We start from the raw sequence: 16,928 nt of genomic DNA, 5'->3' as shown, positions 1-16,928 counted from the left end.
ATGGAACAGCATGCGTACTCGTCGGTTCATTCTCACCCCTCAGTGTAGCAGGACCTTCTGCACCTGCCTATGTGTGTGTGAATAAAACAGAGAAGGAGATTTATCTCTGTCCTCTGCTGCAATGTCAGACCCGTCCTTTCCCTCATCCAGAAGGCCCAACAGCAGGCATCAAAGCTCCAGGGACAGCAGCTCACACACAAACCCTCATGGCCCGACAAGGACCTTTACCACTCTGCATCTCATCCGCTTAATTATTTCTCTTGGTCCATCTCTCCCCCTTCACTCTCTCTAATGCTTTGCGTCAAATTAATTACTACCTTCCAATAACTCACAACTCAAGCATGCAACACAAAAAAAAGAAATGTTACGACAACCAGGATAACACCGAGCAACATCCCCCTCCCCTAATCCATCACTCCAACATCCCATCTCCACTCAGTAGGGAGGATTTCAGACATTCCTTCACTGTTGGTTCTGTATCAGGCTAATGGCATTAATTAAGTCAGCTTTTAATGGAAATACAATTATGTGTTTTAGCGTCTCATTTCAGAAATGGTCCTTTCATTCAGGGGTCATAGTATGAAGTGTCACTCAGGCCGCGGTAATAGAAGATGGTTTGCCTGAGGATTACAAATTTTAAAAAGTGTTACTTGTAATTTGCAGAACCACATTTGTCCTGAGATTGTTTGTAATGGGATGACTCATTAGCCAAACCATTTCTGAGGAGTAAATTAGCATTCTTGCTGTGTCTCTGACAGGCCTACTGGTTTTGAAACTGATGGAGAGGGATTCAAAGCGATGCAGGTCTGCAATATTCACAGCCTTAGTGAATAAACTCTCCAATACATGTTATTTCACTGGTTAAATGGTTTCCATTGTCTCTAAACAGTTCTGTCAAATGAAAGAGGATATAATCTGTAAAAGAAATGACACCACACACAGCAGAGGTCTAAACTGGAGAGTGTGTATGCAGGGACTGAGGGAGAGAGGGAGTGTATCGCTGCTTCCCACCGCAGCATCAAACTACAGATATTACAGCACACTACCGGAAATGAGCTCTACCTTCAAAATAAAAGCTACACGCCTACTAATTACAGCACGAAGTGAAACTTGTCAACTGATGCACATTGTTTGGGTCAACATTTTAAATCCTGGATTCAGGTTTTTGATTTCATCCTATTTTACTTCCAGCTGTTCGGAGTGCTGAAGCTTATAGGGAATCCAAATGTTTTGGATTGTTGGGTGTTTCTGTTTCTGCCTTTGTGAAGCGCTATGAGATGACTGTTGTTGTAAATATGCGCTATACAAATAAAATTGAATTGAATTGAATTGAATTGTTCTTGAAAAAGATTGGGAGGTAAGAACACCCAGCCCTAAACAGTCCATGAAAAGACTGCTGTTAAACATGCACAGAGGGTCCTGAATGAGCCCTCATGCCTTTAATTCTCAGCCCTGTGATAGACTGGTGACCTGTCCTAGGTGTCCCCTGCCTTTGCCCTAAGTCAGCTGGGACAGACTCCAGCCCCTCCGTGACCCTAGTGAGGATTAAGTGGTGGATAGATAGAGATGGTATAATCTGGTAGTATCAGATCATTGTCTTAAATTATGAAGGCAACATAAATCTGTTTCATAGTATATGAATGTACCATGAATGATACAGCTCAGCAGTGCTATTTCAGAAATCAATGACACTAAAGTCGCTGAGATCTTAAATATGAAGAGTTCATTTTCAAAAACACATAACTCCATTTTTGTAGATTTTCAGAAAACTTATTTTATTTGTTGTTTGCTTGAGATAATATCAATCAAACTGAAGTTAAGTGGATTTGACTCAGTAGAAATGACACGACAAAAGTAGAGATAACTTAAGTTTGGTTGATATTGTCTCAGGTAGACGATGTGAGTTTTCTGACGGTTTATGAAGATGGAGTTATCTGTTTTTGCAAATTAACTCTTCATACACTGTTTTGTTCAAACAACAACATGGCAGCAGTGCAACGAGGTCTTCAAACGAACCGGCAGTGCGCGTCTTATTTTGAAAACCTCAACCAGAAGTCGCGTTGTGACGCCTGCTTGACCGGTGTGAGTAGTTCTCCTCTGCTCTCCTCCTGTCTGATCACTTCGCTCCGAGGACGTGTGGATGTACTGTGCAGTCCGCCGTGTCTCCGTGGCGCAGGACAGGACGGGTCGCCACGCCTTCAGGGACGCGCCGCTTCACCGGAACCGAGCTGCCCTCATCCCGGACCTTCAGCCAGCCGCTAACCCGCAGACGGTTTGCCCTCTCACATCCCCGCACACTGCGCCTCCGGAGTCCGGCTCCGACTTCTCTCCCCCCCCTCCCCTCCACCCCCCTTTACACTGATGCCAGCTGATCTGTAATCAATCTGGGAATATCTGGCGGTTCCATCGATTTGACATCAAGTCGGATCAAACATGGGGATCAAAGTGTAGTGCGGGTAAGTGGCGGATTTGAGAAAAGCAACAACTACCGTATTTGCATATTGAGATTGCGCTCACGCCCACAGCCTGCGTGCGCGTTTTTGTGTGTGTGTGTGCGCGCGCGTGCGAGTGTGTGTAGTTATTTGACGACCCGCGAGCGGAGTGTCGTCACAGTTGGAAGTTTACTAGCGCCGGTGATGTCATCATGGTCGCTTATCGCGTTGGATAAATCGGTGCAGTTGCATCACTTTACTACGATGGAGGCATCACGGTCTGAGGCGTGAGTCAGCGGTGTGTGTGTGTGTGTGTGTGTGTGTGTGTGTGTGTGTGTGTTTAAAGGGGATCCAGCTTGTTTTGGACTCGCTGCGTCTCCTTCCTATGACACATTTATCACAGCTCGGAATGTCACACATGTCACCGTGGTGTTGGAAGCGAAGGTGGACCGTGGTTTTGGTTTCCACGCATCTCATCTTGTGTGATCATTAACGTGGGAGTGCTGCCTCTGTGTAAACTCCCTGCTTCATTAATTCACTGCTAAAACAAAATGTCAGTGTTTCTCAGGGAGGCAGGATGGAGTAAACAGGTGTGGCCCTGTTGATATTTCACATCTAGAAATGACAAGAAAAAAAAATCTGCATCATCCACTAAAAAAAATTGTGATAGGAAGCCTGTTTTTGTGTTTTTTTGTTGTTGTTTTTTTTACCCAGGGGCGATGGAGCAGCTCACATAGCTCCAACCTCAATACAAAGTCAAAGGATTTGTTATCTGTCTCCTGCAGCTTACTGCAAAGTGGATGAAAGTAAGACCGGTTCCTGTCAAAAGAAAAACCAGTTAGGTGGGGGGAAATTCTAGCCGGGGTTTGTTGATATTACCAGTAAGGCAGCTTCTCCTGCTCCCACACCCATCCTTCTCCCCAACCCCCCACCACCACCCACCCAACAAAGAGTAAAACACTGGAGTGGGGCATCACATATCGTGACCACTGCTCGTGCAGCACGGCGCTCCAGCAGGCAGCTTCTCTCACTTCTTTCTTAACACCTGCCTTCTCATCCCTACGCTCAGGATGCAACCCATGTGTATTTGCATGCTCTCATCTTCCCTCTCAGTATGTGCTTGAAACATTTCTTTTTTTGATGACATTGCTTCCCTCCAGTCGTGCATGTGATCCATTCTGGATAACCTCGTGAATTATTTCAATCCAGTTTTGACTCCTGTGATCGAGCCCCCCCCTCTCCACCGTGCAGCTCTTTGTTCCTCCTCTTGTGGGTTTAAAATTCAGTTGACCTTGTCTGTGCTGACCCCATAAAGCCCCCCCCGGCCGCCCCCAGCGATCGCATGGTTGTGAATTGGAACGACACCTTGCTCTAACAGCGCAGCAGATAGCGCGTGTTCAGGTATGACTCACAGGAGCAGAGGGTCTGTCAGATGGTAACAAGTGTGCAGGTACAGACATGGACTCACTGTTTCCTCCAGATTCAGGCCGAGTCTGCAGAGAATAACAGGTGTGCTGTTAATGAGGGCATCGCTTTGGTTTGTCGTGAGACTGAGAGAGTTTCCAGAGAGAGGGAGGCCACAGTGTGTCGGCAGTACAGAGAGAGAGAGAGAGAGAGAGAGGAGGCAGGTTGACCGGGAGGTAAACACAGTAGCTGTTAGTCTGGTCGCAATGACGGCTTTATCACCAGCACAAGGTTTATGGCTGTGTGTTGTATGAGGGGGAAGGGCTTTGTGTGAGTGTGTGTGTCATAGATCACACGCGATTCTACTTTACAAACATGACAGAATTCCACGACTGTGTTTACTGGCCAAAACCGAAATCTACAAAGTTTGACTGGTGATACTCCTTCACAGGGATTTCCAGCTTTAAAATTGTACGTTATTAAATATGTAATACTAATATTGCCTAACAATAACCTGAAACAGTTTAGGATTAGTAAAACTATAAATAGAGAGCGCTACCTGTTTGTTTCTTTCCAATTTTGTTCAATATTCCTGATAAATGTGTGTAAATTTGCCCTGTTTAACAATACAACCCTTACCAAAATTTTCCCCAATGACCCTTGATTGTTAGGACTATCTGGGTTTTTTTCTTTTCACACCTCACATAAATAACTTCTCAACTCAGCAGGAGCTCGACCGACAAAGGGACATGACGCTGTGACGGCCTGTGCACTTGACAGGCCTTCGGATGTCCTTTGGCTGCACGGCGGCTTTGCCACCGACTCGGGGATGATGAGACTGATCTCGCTGACGGGTCGCGGCAGATGAGGGTTCAGATGTGGAATCACTCTGAGTCTCTGTCAGGGGAGACGAGAGCAAGGGCAAACAAGGGGTTTTGATGGAATAAAAGAAAGAGGAGGAGGAGGAGGAGGAGGTGTCACAGTTGAGACTCAACAGGCATCTAATTACCTCCCAACTGGAGCCTTGACTCCATGGAAACGCTCGGCGCTCTCCGGCCTGAGCTGCCTTCACACGGCCTGCCTGCTGTCGTATGGGCAGCTACCGGTGGTCAGTCTTTATGGATTTGGCAGGGTCACAAAAGCAATGGAATATGATTAGATCCCTCGTGTGTTCAATAAACCGCTGCAGTAAGCATATAGATTACTCCGTCAGATATAGGCCCCGAGTAATGAAATTGTTCTTGGCCGGAGAGCCTCGGCTCACTTGAGGCATGAGGTGATAAAGGAAAGGTTTCCAAATAATACCCGCTGAGCTTTGCTACTGCAGCCACTTTATTAGGAATTACATGCTGGCATTTTTTTCGAGGAAGTCATTTTTGGTGCTGGCCAAACTGCACCCACAGCAATGAATATTTAATCCTTAATGAGACGGTTGATGTAAGAAAAAATTCTTGTTCGACTGGTGAAGTTTACAAGCGTTAAACATCTGATAAGATTGAGGTGTCAGACACCACAGGAAACCCCCAAAGGTTCCTGTCCTGATGATTCAGAGATGTAATGGCAGCATGTGGGGTGGGGACCTGCACATTATTAGACAGGTGGTTTTATTGTTGCGGTGGAGTGGTGTACATTTCCACGAAGGAAATCCCCTTTTAATTTGTTGACATTAGACTACTGTGCAGCGTATGAAGGTAGCATTAATCTGTTTCATAGTACATGAACGATAAAACTCAAGCCTGTTTTTGTCAAAAAATAGTGCAATTTCAGAAAACGTCGATGTCACAAAAATGATAGAGGTCCTAAGTATTGTGTTGTCCATAAACAATGTAAACCTAGTTGTGGATTAAAGATAGAGTCAGTGATTTTAATGTCATACACTTTGAGTCAAATTCAGTGAATTTCTTCGCACTGTCTGCTAAAATCCCCCACAAATCTGGTGTTAGACACAGTTACACAGTGCAAAAAAACAACAACCCTGGACCGATTGACATAACACTATTTAAACATGCACGTTTACACTCTTGTGCACAAGAACGGGGGAAAGGGAGGGCAGCAGGAGCGAGATGGAGGGTAAATCTGGCTCATGCTAATTGTCTAAATATCAACAATCACCAACCAAAATTGCAAAATCTATCTTTAGCGAAGCAGGCATTCTGGAGCGACCGTGGCTCAAGTGGGGTCGTCATCTAATCGTAAGGTTAACGGAGTGTCCTTGGGCACGACACAGAACCCCAAGTTGCTCCTGATGGCCGGCGAGCACCTCACATGGCATAAGTGTGGTTAACTGCCATTTACTATTCTGACCGCTGCCTTTCTCTAAATCACGTGAAAATACACGTGACATGAGTTGTGAACAGCCCAAGCCTTGCAACTCCCTAACACTAATTAGTGCGCTTTGACATCATACATCAGCAGTGACACGCCGCATGGCCTCCGCCGGTGCTGGTTGTAATGAGCAGATAGATTCGCTTTATTGGGAAAGGAGACAGTCGTGATGAAATTAGTAACATGTGGTTATTAGATTTGCATCTGCTACCATCTCATTCATTAGTTTGGTTATTGTGCAGGTTCGACTGAGAGTAATACACTGCTGAGTGGGCGTTTAGTCTAATTTTAAAAAGGCGCTTAACTGGCCACTGAGGTAGCTGCACATAGGCATTGTTTAATTCAGCTTTTCTGTCTGGATGCTCTCGTTGTATTTTATTTTTTTTTTCTTCTTCCCATTTTTCTCCATTCATTTGGCGAACCAGTAATTCCTCATAAGTAGCACTTGAAGCAAAATTATGCCTGTTTAGAACAGAGATAAAATCACTCTTGTCCTTTTCCCCTCAAAGGAACATTGTATCAAGGGTTGCTGTAAATTGGAATATTATGAATAATACATGGCTGTTTTTTAAAGCATTATGGCCATTGTGAATGACAGATTTAGGGCACTCAAGACTCAGACATGTGCTATCTGCTCACTACGAGCCAATCTGTGCTCAGGACCAATTATCTCTCAGTAACATGATAGATTGCCCAGACCCATCATGTCAGAGACCTTCAATTCATTTTAATACACCATTTTTATCTTCGCCAAACTAGGGAAATGGATTCAGAAGTGTATTTTTCGCACGCGTGAAGTGGTTCCAAAGTGGAGTCAGTGGATGATGGTGCTCAACCTTTAAATTCGGTCTCAAAAGCACAGACTTTTTCCCGGGTAATGGTTTTGTGTAATACTGATCTAAATTCCATCTAAATGTAAATTTTAGTGAGGTAATAGTTTGACTTTTGGGATTAGAAGTCTGCAGTTTCTCTCATGTGGCATCTTGCTTTATCTCAATCAGTTTGGTTCAAATGCCAGGGAAGTGTAGCCGCGCCTCTTGGAGGAACACTAGGACAGATGGTTGTTTTTACACTGAAGCAATGACTTCACGTGGACTTGGATGCACTTTCTCAGGCCTTTTGTAAGCACAGGCATACGCAAAACGGGAAGCCAAAACACTCGCATGCTCGCAGCTGTGTCCGAACAGGCTCAGGAATGACGATGGATGCACACATGCAAAAGGGCGTCTTCGCGGAGGAGAATTCCCAGTGAGTTTTACCAGTGGAGCCGCTGGGTATGGAACAGGTGCCAGAATATCAACGTAGCCCCGCTAGGACGCTACGGGGGGAATTCCAATGAAAAGGATTTGGGGAGCGTGTCCCTGTTGAGCCTGGACTGCGATTCCCCACCTCTGTCAGGCTTGTATCACAGCAGAGGGATGGGTGGGGAACCGGAATGCTTGGACTGTAACTCAACCCTGTGTTTGGCTGCAGCGTGGGTGCAAGTGTGCATGCATGTGTTTTTTCAAGACACAATGAACTCATTTGTTTTCAGCTCCGCTCCTCCCAAAGCTCACATACGCGCACCATTAACTAACAATAGTGCGCTGGTTTGATTTTGTTGCAACGCGTGTGCAGTGACATGTGTGGTATTTTGCGGTCTCTTGTGTTGTCAGCTGTGCCAGGCAGTCGCTGTGCAGCTCAGCAGCCAGATTGGCTCGGCCCCTGCATCTCGACATTCGGTCTGGACGCCAATACACTTTTGGGCTCCTGTAGAGACTGGGGATGATGGCAGGGGCAGAGGGCCAAAAAGCCTCCCATGCCAGCGTCTCCCATTGGGAGAGCAGGCTGCTGCAGGGCCATCTGTACAAGCGTCCTGACTGGGCACATTAGAAAGTAGGCCGTGGAAAGGGAGATAAAGGAGGAAGGGGAGAAACGGAGGGGACGTGTGGAGGAGGAGGAGGCTGGATGACAAAGAGGTGTTTACTTTCTTTTAAGCCCACGCCATCAAGAGAATACTCCATTATTTCTCCAGTCGCATCATTTCAGCTTTCAAAGAACACTGGAAAATTTAGGCCAGCGCTGCAATACTCTGTGGAACGGGAAACAGTGTCAGGACCGAAAATACGCGAGTATCTGCTTTTTTAGAGCACAATCCCGAAATAGACAAAGTGTTGAAATCGTACAGCGATGAAGACGCGAACATGTGGGTCCTAAATTAGAAGGGAAGTGTTAGAGTATGTAAATTAGTTGGTGAGGAGGTGGGAGATTGGAAGTCAGATGATGGAGTCTGCAAAGGGAGGGAGGAGTTCAGTGAGTCTGACAGGAGACAAGTTTAACATTGCGTTCTACCAAGCTTTACCTCAGTCTTTATACCTGCTTTTAACTGTGATCTCTGAAACCAGGAAGCAACCACAGAAATAAGACAAAGTGTTGCTGCAATACCCGTGCCGGATATTTGCTGCTCTCGCCTCTGATGCTGTGCCGCTCTTCTAAGAATAGCGTTGCGTCACGTCATGGTTTCACTCCTGCTTTGTGGTGTTTCTCAGTATCAACATGTCGTATCCTCTGAGGTTTGATCAGATAGATGTGAGAAGTCCTAAATCAGGAATGTGCAAAAGTAGATCCAATGTACTTTACAGTATGTACAAGACCCTAAATATGATAAGAAATAGATTTGTAGTCAAATAAAGGAAAGCTTTTTTATCTAAAAAAACATAAACAATATACATTTCCTATTGAGGGATAAAAGAGTAGTTTACATGATCAAGCCTGTCAACAACAAATATGAAGCCCTTATAAGTTGAGTAACGCCTGCTCATGCAGTAATAAATTGAATTGGCCTTTGTGTATCAGCTCAAGGACATGGAAACAACTTTGGAAACCCACTTGTATGGAGCTTATTGAGTAAGTGTTCCTCTGGGCAAAGATAAAAATGTTGTTTATGGGCTTGTCTAATAATTTACATAGAGTTTGAGGTTTTTGAAAACCGACAGAGGATTTTTTTCTGTATTTCAAACTTCAGCTCTATTTTGCCCAAACTCAAGAACTGATACATGATTTATCTTTTAGCATCTCACAATATTTAGATCCTAAAGCAGTGGTGCTCAGTTAATGCCACTGGGCCTAATCAGGCCCGCACAAGGGTACGAGAGGGCCCACGGACCATTTTCTAATCACAGTGATGATAAATGTTAAATAATGTTCCTCGCTATTACTCACTGATTTTGAGACTATAAAATTTTAAAGACAAATGAGTTTTGAGCCATTTTAATGTTTCTTCATTTCATCTGAAAAATATTATTGTTTGTTGATTATCTGGCCCCTGAAGTTTCCCCTAGACAAGGCAAGTAGAGTATCCCTGCCTTACAGGATGTGAAGTGTTTCTGCTACTATGAAAATAATGTGAGTATTGACCTACAGACAGGTTTGTTGTCCTTAACTGTGATTTAAATGAAGACAAATGGACACGGCAGCACTGCCAGTGAATCCAAGTCAGTGACCTTTGTGGAAGTTTTTGTCAAAGCCTGTTTTACAAATGACTGCAACTGCAGCCAAAGCCAATATAAGTATATATATTTATCAGTATTACAGCAACATCCCTGCACTCATTTGGCCACCAGGCTGCTACTGTACTGCACCTGCCCCCACAAAGGAACCTTAACTCCCCACCTTTGACCCTTGACCTCCTAATGGTGCAGGTTAGACGGCGGTTTGATTTGTTCCGAAGAAGCCTCTTTGGTCTTAATGGAGAGCTGTCTCGAATGCTGACTGGGCTCATCCATCAACCTCCTTAGCCAAAGAGCACATTTTTCAGCAGTTGTGTCACCGTTCCCTTGAGCTCAAACCCACACACATACAGGAGGTATGACTAATATTTATTTGGTAAAACAGGTTTTGCAGAGAGCAAAATAGAAATGACTATTAGGAGACAGAGATTAACTGAGTTGTGAGGCAGTTTGACAGCTTCAAGCTGCTCGGCCGTGTCAGGAATGCCGTTGTTTCATCAACACGCGCCACGTAGCCAGTAGACAGTCAAGGGTGCTGATAGAGATTGTGTGTCTCCAGACAGTGCCATTCTGTTAATCATGATAGAACAAAGCAGGCGGATCCCCTGATGACAACGATAACAGCCTGACAGGATCACAAGACAAAACACACACACATCCACACACACAGACACACACTGCAAGGGCCCTGAACAATGACACTCCCCCAGCTGTCTAGACAGAGTGCAGGGCTGCCGTTAGCCAGCTACCGGAGATCTCAGGGGGGATTAGAGCTCACACAGCTACACTCACCTGTTCTTAGCTGCTTGTTTCTCGGTGTGTTTTTTCATGCAGCCTTGATGCGATGTGACAGGCACAGAGGGAGCCGCGGCGTATCAGGAGGTATGGAAACAAGTTATACATAGAGTACAGCTGTGGATGACTTATTCACACGGTAGGAAATGCGGCATAAGCAATGCAGTTGTAAAATAACAAATCTAGTCCGAAAAAGTAACCCTTTGTGAAATTTTAAAGGAAGTATTGATTCTATTTCCGTCTGTCAGTCATAAGACTCAGTGTCGGGTAGGATGGTCCTCCCTGGGAGTTCACAACAAGGCATGGGTTTTGTAGAAAGTGAGAATTTGCGAATTGTTTGAGTAATATGGCGTGGTATAGCCAACAGCTTATGACGGCTGATGTGTAGCAAACCTTGAATTAGTGAGTCAGTTTGCTGACTTTCTGACTCTTTTCTGCATGTGACCTTTTCCTCTGTTTTGATGACACTGCTCAACCAAAGTTACATAATCTGGCTCTAGCTGGAAGTGTGAAATGCATCATGTCTTTTTTGTGAAATATTTATTCACTATATCAGTTCAAACTCTCTAAATCATAACCCCCCCAAAATCATCTTGGCTTCGTTTTAGTGGCGCGGCAAAAAACAAGGTCATCACCTGTCACACGCAGACAGTGGCTGGTCTATTGCGCAATGCACACACCTGCAGAGGAGCGACATGACTGACTTCTGCTCACGTTCCACAAACTGTGAGTTATCGGCATCGGGAGACGCGGAGCCGTGATGAAATAATGAATCAGAGCCTGAGAATTGCTGGAGGGAGGAGCGGGGGGGAGCCGAGGCGAAAGGCAGCAGCGAGAAATAAGGAGAGTGGAGATTATCGTGAGCGATAGAAGAAATGGTTGACAGTGTGAGCACGTAGAATAAAAAACTCTCCGTCACTCCCATATACGTACGAATACAAACACAGAGACGGAGGGGTGTGAGCGTGTTTGTATGCATGAAATGACTCAGATAAACTGTTGGATTTAGTCACACAGACACCGAGAGCTGAGCAGACTTTGTGCTCCTGCCAGTCCTCGCATAAAGGAAGTTCCCTTTTATTTATCACAAAGCCTCTTCTTCTGCATCCTTGTCTTTTTTAAAGGCGCGTTGGATTTGTCAGTTTCTGTGTTTATCAGGCCATGTCTTCTCCGTGGCTGCGTGTTGTAATCCAATCTAGAGGAGGTCACTGCAAGGACACCCTGGGATTGCCTGTTTTGGAACCTAATCTAGACATTGGCAATAACTTTTCTACACAGAAAAATGTTGTTTTAAGAATATTTTAGAGCTGCATTTTGGATTAAGGTGGGAATAGTTCTCAATGCATGTCTTTGGTAATGTCTAAGCCTGTGAAATGAGCTATTTAAATACCCATTTATTCACTCTTACGCGTGGGTTTTCCCTCTTAGGTATGGCGTATAGCTTCAGCTCAGTGCAGAGTATCATTCACTCACTTAAACACCTCTTTTTTTTTCCCCCTGTCACATGTTATTGTCAGTGTTTCACAGAGCAGCGTGGAATGGGGAGCTATGATTATAGCTTTGAGAAACAGACAGGAGGATGTCGGCCCTCTTTAACCACAACAGATATTATGAGAGATATGGCTTCGGGTGTCAGTGGTGTAAGTGGGAAGGAGGGCTATGAAGACGCCTTTCAGAAAGCTAGATCCCCACCACCCCCTCCTCCTCCAGCCTTTTGTGTGCCTGTCTGTGTGTGTTTGCGTCTAGGTGTGCATGAGTGCATGAATAAGTGCTGGAAATGTGGAGGAACAAAGACAAGCTGGATGCCTCTCACAGGAAACTTGAGACATGAACCGCTGTTCTACATGCCACCGAGTGTTTGACCTTTAACCACGGGGACCCGTGACATCGGTTTATCGAGGTGGGGCCTGAAGGTCGCCGGAGGAGGAAAGAAAGGCCGCAGAGGAATGCTACCTGCAGTGTCTTAGGACGGTAACTGATGTGGTCATGTCGTGCCACATAGCTGCAGATGCTCTCTCGTGTTGTTTTTAGTGTCATTAAAGTAGTTCCAGTAAAGCTCTGCCCTATCTGACAACATTAGATGGGGCAGAGGGCTTCTTTATTTCAGCGCTCCTCTGTTTTTCTGCTGTATTTAGTGTGTATATATATGTATTTGTATGTGTACACATTCTGAGCCAACCCTGACTGTTGTCTGCGCTACAAACAGCAGGAAGAATACGCCGTGTTTACATCTGAAATAACTTCCTGCGTGTTGCTCAAGGTCTTGCTGTCAGCATGCGGGTTCGCTGCCTTTCTCGTGACTCGTGCAGCCAGAGAGGCTTTGTACAACTGAAGGCACATAGAAACCACAGTTGTCCTTGGTGATCATGACTGCCAATTACAGGTAGATGAGTTTTTAGTCAAATGAATGTAGAACGCAGATGTGTGGAAGCCAAGTGGTGTTAAAAGTATAAAATGAGTTACTTGCTAATTGGCGTGCACAAATTTTCATTCGGTTTAACCAATTTTTTAAAATGTTTCTACCTTTGCATTTTAAAACTTGGTAATTAAAGAGGGTTTTCTGTTATGTCACATTTATGTAAGTGACATGAGAGTGATGGCTGATGATGGTAATTGCACCCCGAGGAGCACAATGCTCTCTGTTTCTGTAGTATCTCCACTCTCGCTTACTGTATGTTAAGTGCGCCTTTCTACTACAGCTGCAGGTTTGCTCCATTGAGGGGAAAAAGCTTGTTGAATTTTTAAAATGTGTAACTGAACACATTCTTAAAGAGAAAGAAACGCAGGGCAGTGTTGGAGGCTGAGTGACCCATTTTTATTCTCTCCTCTGGCTTGTCGGTGTGGAAGTTGGGGCGATTGGTTGGGGACGTACCGGGGGGTTATTCCCCAACAGCCACAGAGGGTCATTAGGTGGAGGAAATAAGAGCATTTGCTGCAGAGAATAGGGATGAATAAGAAATGATACACTGGGAGGATGAACAAAAAAAGATGGAGAAAAAGGTGTGCAGGCTGTTGTAGAGGCTTAGCAGATTAAGTGCTGTGGGAGGGAGGAAAACAGAATGATGCCTTAGTTAATTAGTTAAGTAATTCATTGTGTCACGGATGTACAACTGCCCATGATGTCGAAAATTAATCACTGAAGAAACACTCGTCAAATATGAATCTCATTTCTTACACATAACAATACATTGTTAACAAAGACCTTCAGTCCCAAGCTTAACAAATATAATCTGCCACAAAAAGACTCATCAGACATGGACATTTATTTATAAGACACTATAAGCCTTACACCATACAGTGATCAATTAAAGATGAACCAGAGTTGATCTTCAACCTCACTTACATCACCTAGCAAAGTGTTTTCTCCTCTAGTAGACCACTGAAGCCATGTTTCTGTCACTAATGGTGATGTCTCTAAATGTAGGTGTGCACAAAGAAGATCAGCTGCTATAAATGTACACAAATACACAATGTCTTATTTGTATGGCTATGATTAGAAGTTGTGCTGGAGACAAGACGGGAGTAAATTTGCATTAAATTAATGTCCTCCTGCCAAATCAAGCGTGCTCACATTACTTGAGTTTGCCTTTCATAAAACCCAACTTCATCCTTCTTGCCCATTCTGTCCTGCTGACAGTGTTTTCTCTGTGTTTGTATTCTAGTCAGGAATGCCCCAGACTGTGTGCTCAGGCACCATGTTTACCACTCCCAGTGGCTTCAGCCCTCATCTGGCCTGTGCTGAGCCTGGGGAGGAGGAGGAGGAAGCCCCGCAGGAAGGCCCGGGGCCCGGGGCTTGCCTGGCTGATGGGCCCGCGATCACCTCCGCCTCCCTGGACACCCTGATCCAGAACCTGGTGCCCACTGCCGACTACTACCCCGAGGTAAGCTGAAATACCCTACAGTGGCTCCACTGCTCATTAAAAACTCCATCCGCCTCAGGAAGTCCATTTTGCTTTATAGTTATAGTGACAGTACTGCCAATTAGATGATTAACCCCACGTCGCTGCTTAAAGTGCTACTCTGCTTCCTTTAATTACAGAAACTGCAGTGTTTTTATTGATGTAGTGGGAATGTCTTAGTGAATGTCTCCTTCTGTCCTTTGACAGAAAGCCTATGTGTTTACCTTCTTGCTGAGTGCTCGTCTGTTCATTCCTCCTCCGGAGCTGCTGGCGAGGGTGTGTGAGCTGTGCATCAAACAGCAGCAGCTGGATCAGAGCCCACTCGATACGGTCAGCACTGCACCACACATAAATACATATTCCTGCATGTACGCGACCAAGCTAATGAAGAGGAATGTTGGCAGGCATTTCAGAAGCATTCAGGCATACTTGTGTTCTGCATGTAAGCAGTCTCTGATTTTTGCCGTCCGCTTTGTGATGGCTTCACTGATGCGGTCCCGAGCTCAGACGGTAGTAAACCCTCTTTTATTTCTTCAACAACAGGCGAAAGTGCGCAAGTTTGGTCCCAAGATCCTGCAGCTGCTGACAGAATGGACAGAGACGTTCCCGTCCGACTTCAGGGATGAGAAGATGGTCGGACACTTTAAAGACATCATCCACAGAATAGCTCCGTGTGATGAGGTACGCCAATGACCTGTAACTGCAGCCGTGTGATAGAGCTCCAATCATCTTTGTACAAGATGGGATTTTTCTTCCAGTTTCAGAAGGATCAGCAACAATATGTGATGAGCTGTAAGACTCGTGATTTTGATCCACTCTATAGGAAGTCGTCATTGTAGCGTTTATAAGCTGCAGCTGCAGTGAGAAATGCCCTGATGGGGAACAAAATTTAATTATCATCACTACCTCTGTGGTGGGTGATGGAAGGAGTCAGAGTGTCAGCGTAGGGTGAGTAGCCACAGCCTAACTGTTACACAATCTTACGTTACAGGAGAGAGGGAGAGGAAGGAAGGATATTAGAGGAGTGGTTCTATCTGCAGCCTCGAGGGAAAATAGAGGGAGGGAGATGGATGGAGAAAATGGGGGAGGGGATGGGATACAGGGGCACACAGAGAAAAGGTAGGAGAGGAGGAGGTGGAAGAGGAGGAGGGTGAGGTCGGTGTCGGAGAGCAGGAAAAATGGAGTGAGGTGAAGGGAGGATAGAAAGAGAGGAGGGGCAGGTGGTGATGAATGTGCTGCTATTTACAGCTGACTGTCTACTATATGGGTGTGTGTGCATACATGTGGGAGCTCTGGGTCATTTGTGAGACAGACTGACCTAATGGCCTCCGTGAGCGGTCATCTGGAGGGAGGGGAGGGAGGGAGGGACGCTAAACACACATTCCTGGATACAACACACAGCACAACAACGCTGAGCTGTGAAAACCTCAATAACATGTATTACTTCAGCTGACAAATTCCATTGTAGCCATAATATGTCATTAGATTGTGTCAATATACATATAAATATGTTGTTTTTACATCTTTTAAATCTTAATGGAGATTAAATGTTTTCTCGAAACTGCACATATATATAGGATTTACAAATCATCTCATTAGCTCTAAATACACACTCACATGCTATACAGGGCAAATTTACATGATGATTCAAATGCAGTCATAGAGAGGTCAGTAGTGAAGGAGGAAGGAACTGAGCCTTCAAGTGAAAATATGAACACAGAGAACATTCAATTTTTTATTAAATTAGAAATATTATTATGGATTTAAAGTTTCAAAAGTAATAAACTCACTCTATACTCACTTGTATATACATATCTATGTAATTGTCCATTTCAGTGTTGTGACATTACTAAATTAACTTTTATCACATATCCCTGAACTCTCTGAACCCCAAAACCCGCTGACCGCTTTGAAATTCATGTTATTTTTTCAGAAATTGCCAAATTTACCCAATTTATCAAAGGCAGAAACCATAAAAAAACCCAAAAAGAATTGTTCGATTTTGGATTTTCCAACTGTACTTGAACTAATCAAATGTGACATACAGTTCAGTCAAGTAAAATGACCAAATCTAAGCTGTTTTCTACGTGTCTCATTTAAAAACTACTGTTTGCACTAGCCAGATACTGTAAAGAAACAAAACACTCTGAGTTCCTCCGCACAACCAAAAACCTAAGTGACGAAGCTGTGATGAACTGTCGCACAACAAAAATTCAGGTCTTTTTCGGCTGAACTGCAGGTTGTGTTTACAAAGAACACTGTGGAAGCAAATTCAAAAGTTAGGTAATAAAATATTAACAGTGTGCAAATGCAGCATTTTTTCCTAGAACTGGAAAGACCGTGTGGAAAAATGACCATGTTGATTCCAGGTTTTTGTATTTCTGTATTCGTCAAAGATATTCAGCTGTACTTTTTTCTTATTTTATGAGTTATGCTTTTATATTTTGCACAAAGGTAAATTTTGAGCTCTTGCCGTGGTTGTGCGTGCTGTTTCCATAGTGACGCAGGACTTACTTTTGTTGTGAAAAATGAGCCCACAGTGAGGGAAAAATGGGGCAGGAGCAAATAAAAATAAAAAGCAGATT

The 16,928-nt window shown here is 44.5% G+C and overlaps 1 protein-coding gene across 1 annotated transcript in view; it reads left to right on the top strand.

The window, feature by feature from the left end:
• Positions 1–2,134: 2,134 nt before the first annotated feature.
• The window catches only part of LOC103354369 (ras-GEF domain-containing family member 1C), a 21,165-nt gene continuing 6,371 nt past the window's right edge, over positions 2,135–16,928 (top strand). Inside the window, exons 1-4 of the mRNA XM_008277711.1 lie at positions 2,135–2,456; positions 14,107–14,325; positions 14,551–14,673; positions 14,887–15,024. Coding sequence (XP_008275933.1) covers positions 14,113–14,325; positions 14,551–14,673; positions 14,887–15,024 — 474 coding nt within the window. The 5' untranslated portion in view covers positions 2,135–2,456; positions 14,107–14,112. The remainder of the gene's footprint in view (positions 2,457–14,106; positions 14,326–14,550; positions 14,674–14,886; positions 15,025–16,928) is intronic.

Source organism: Stegastes partitus, unplaced genomic scaffold, assembly GCF_000690725.1.
Source record: "Stegastes partitus isolate 25-593 unplaced genomic scaffold, Stegastes_partitus-1.0.2 Scaffold106, whole genome shotgun sequence".
Classification (NCBI taxonomy): Eukaryota; Metazoa; Chordata; class Actinopteri; family Pomacentridae; genus Stegastes; species Stegastes partitus.
The sequence above is the reverse complement of the archived record's forward strand: the minus strand, read 5'-3'. Positions and strand labels throughout refer to the sequence as shown.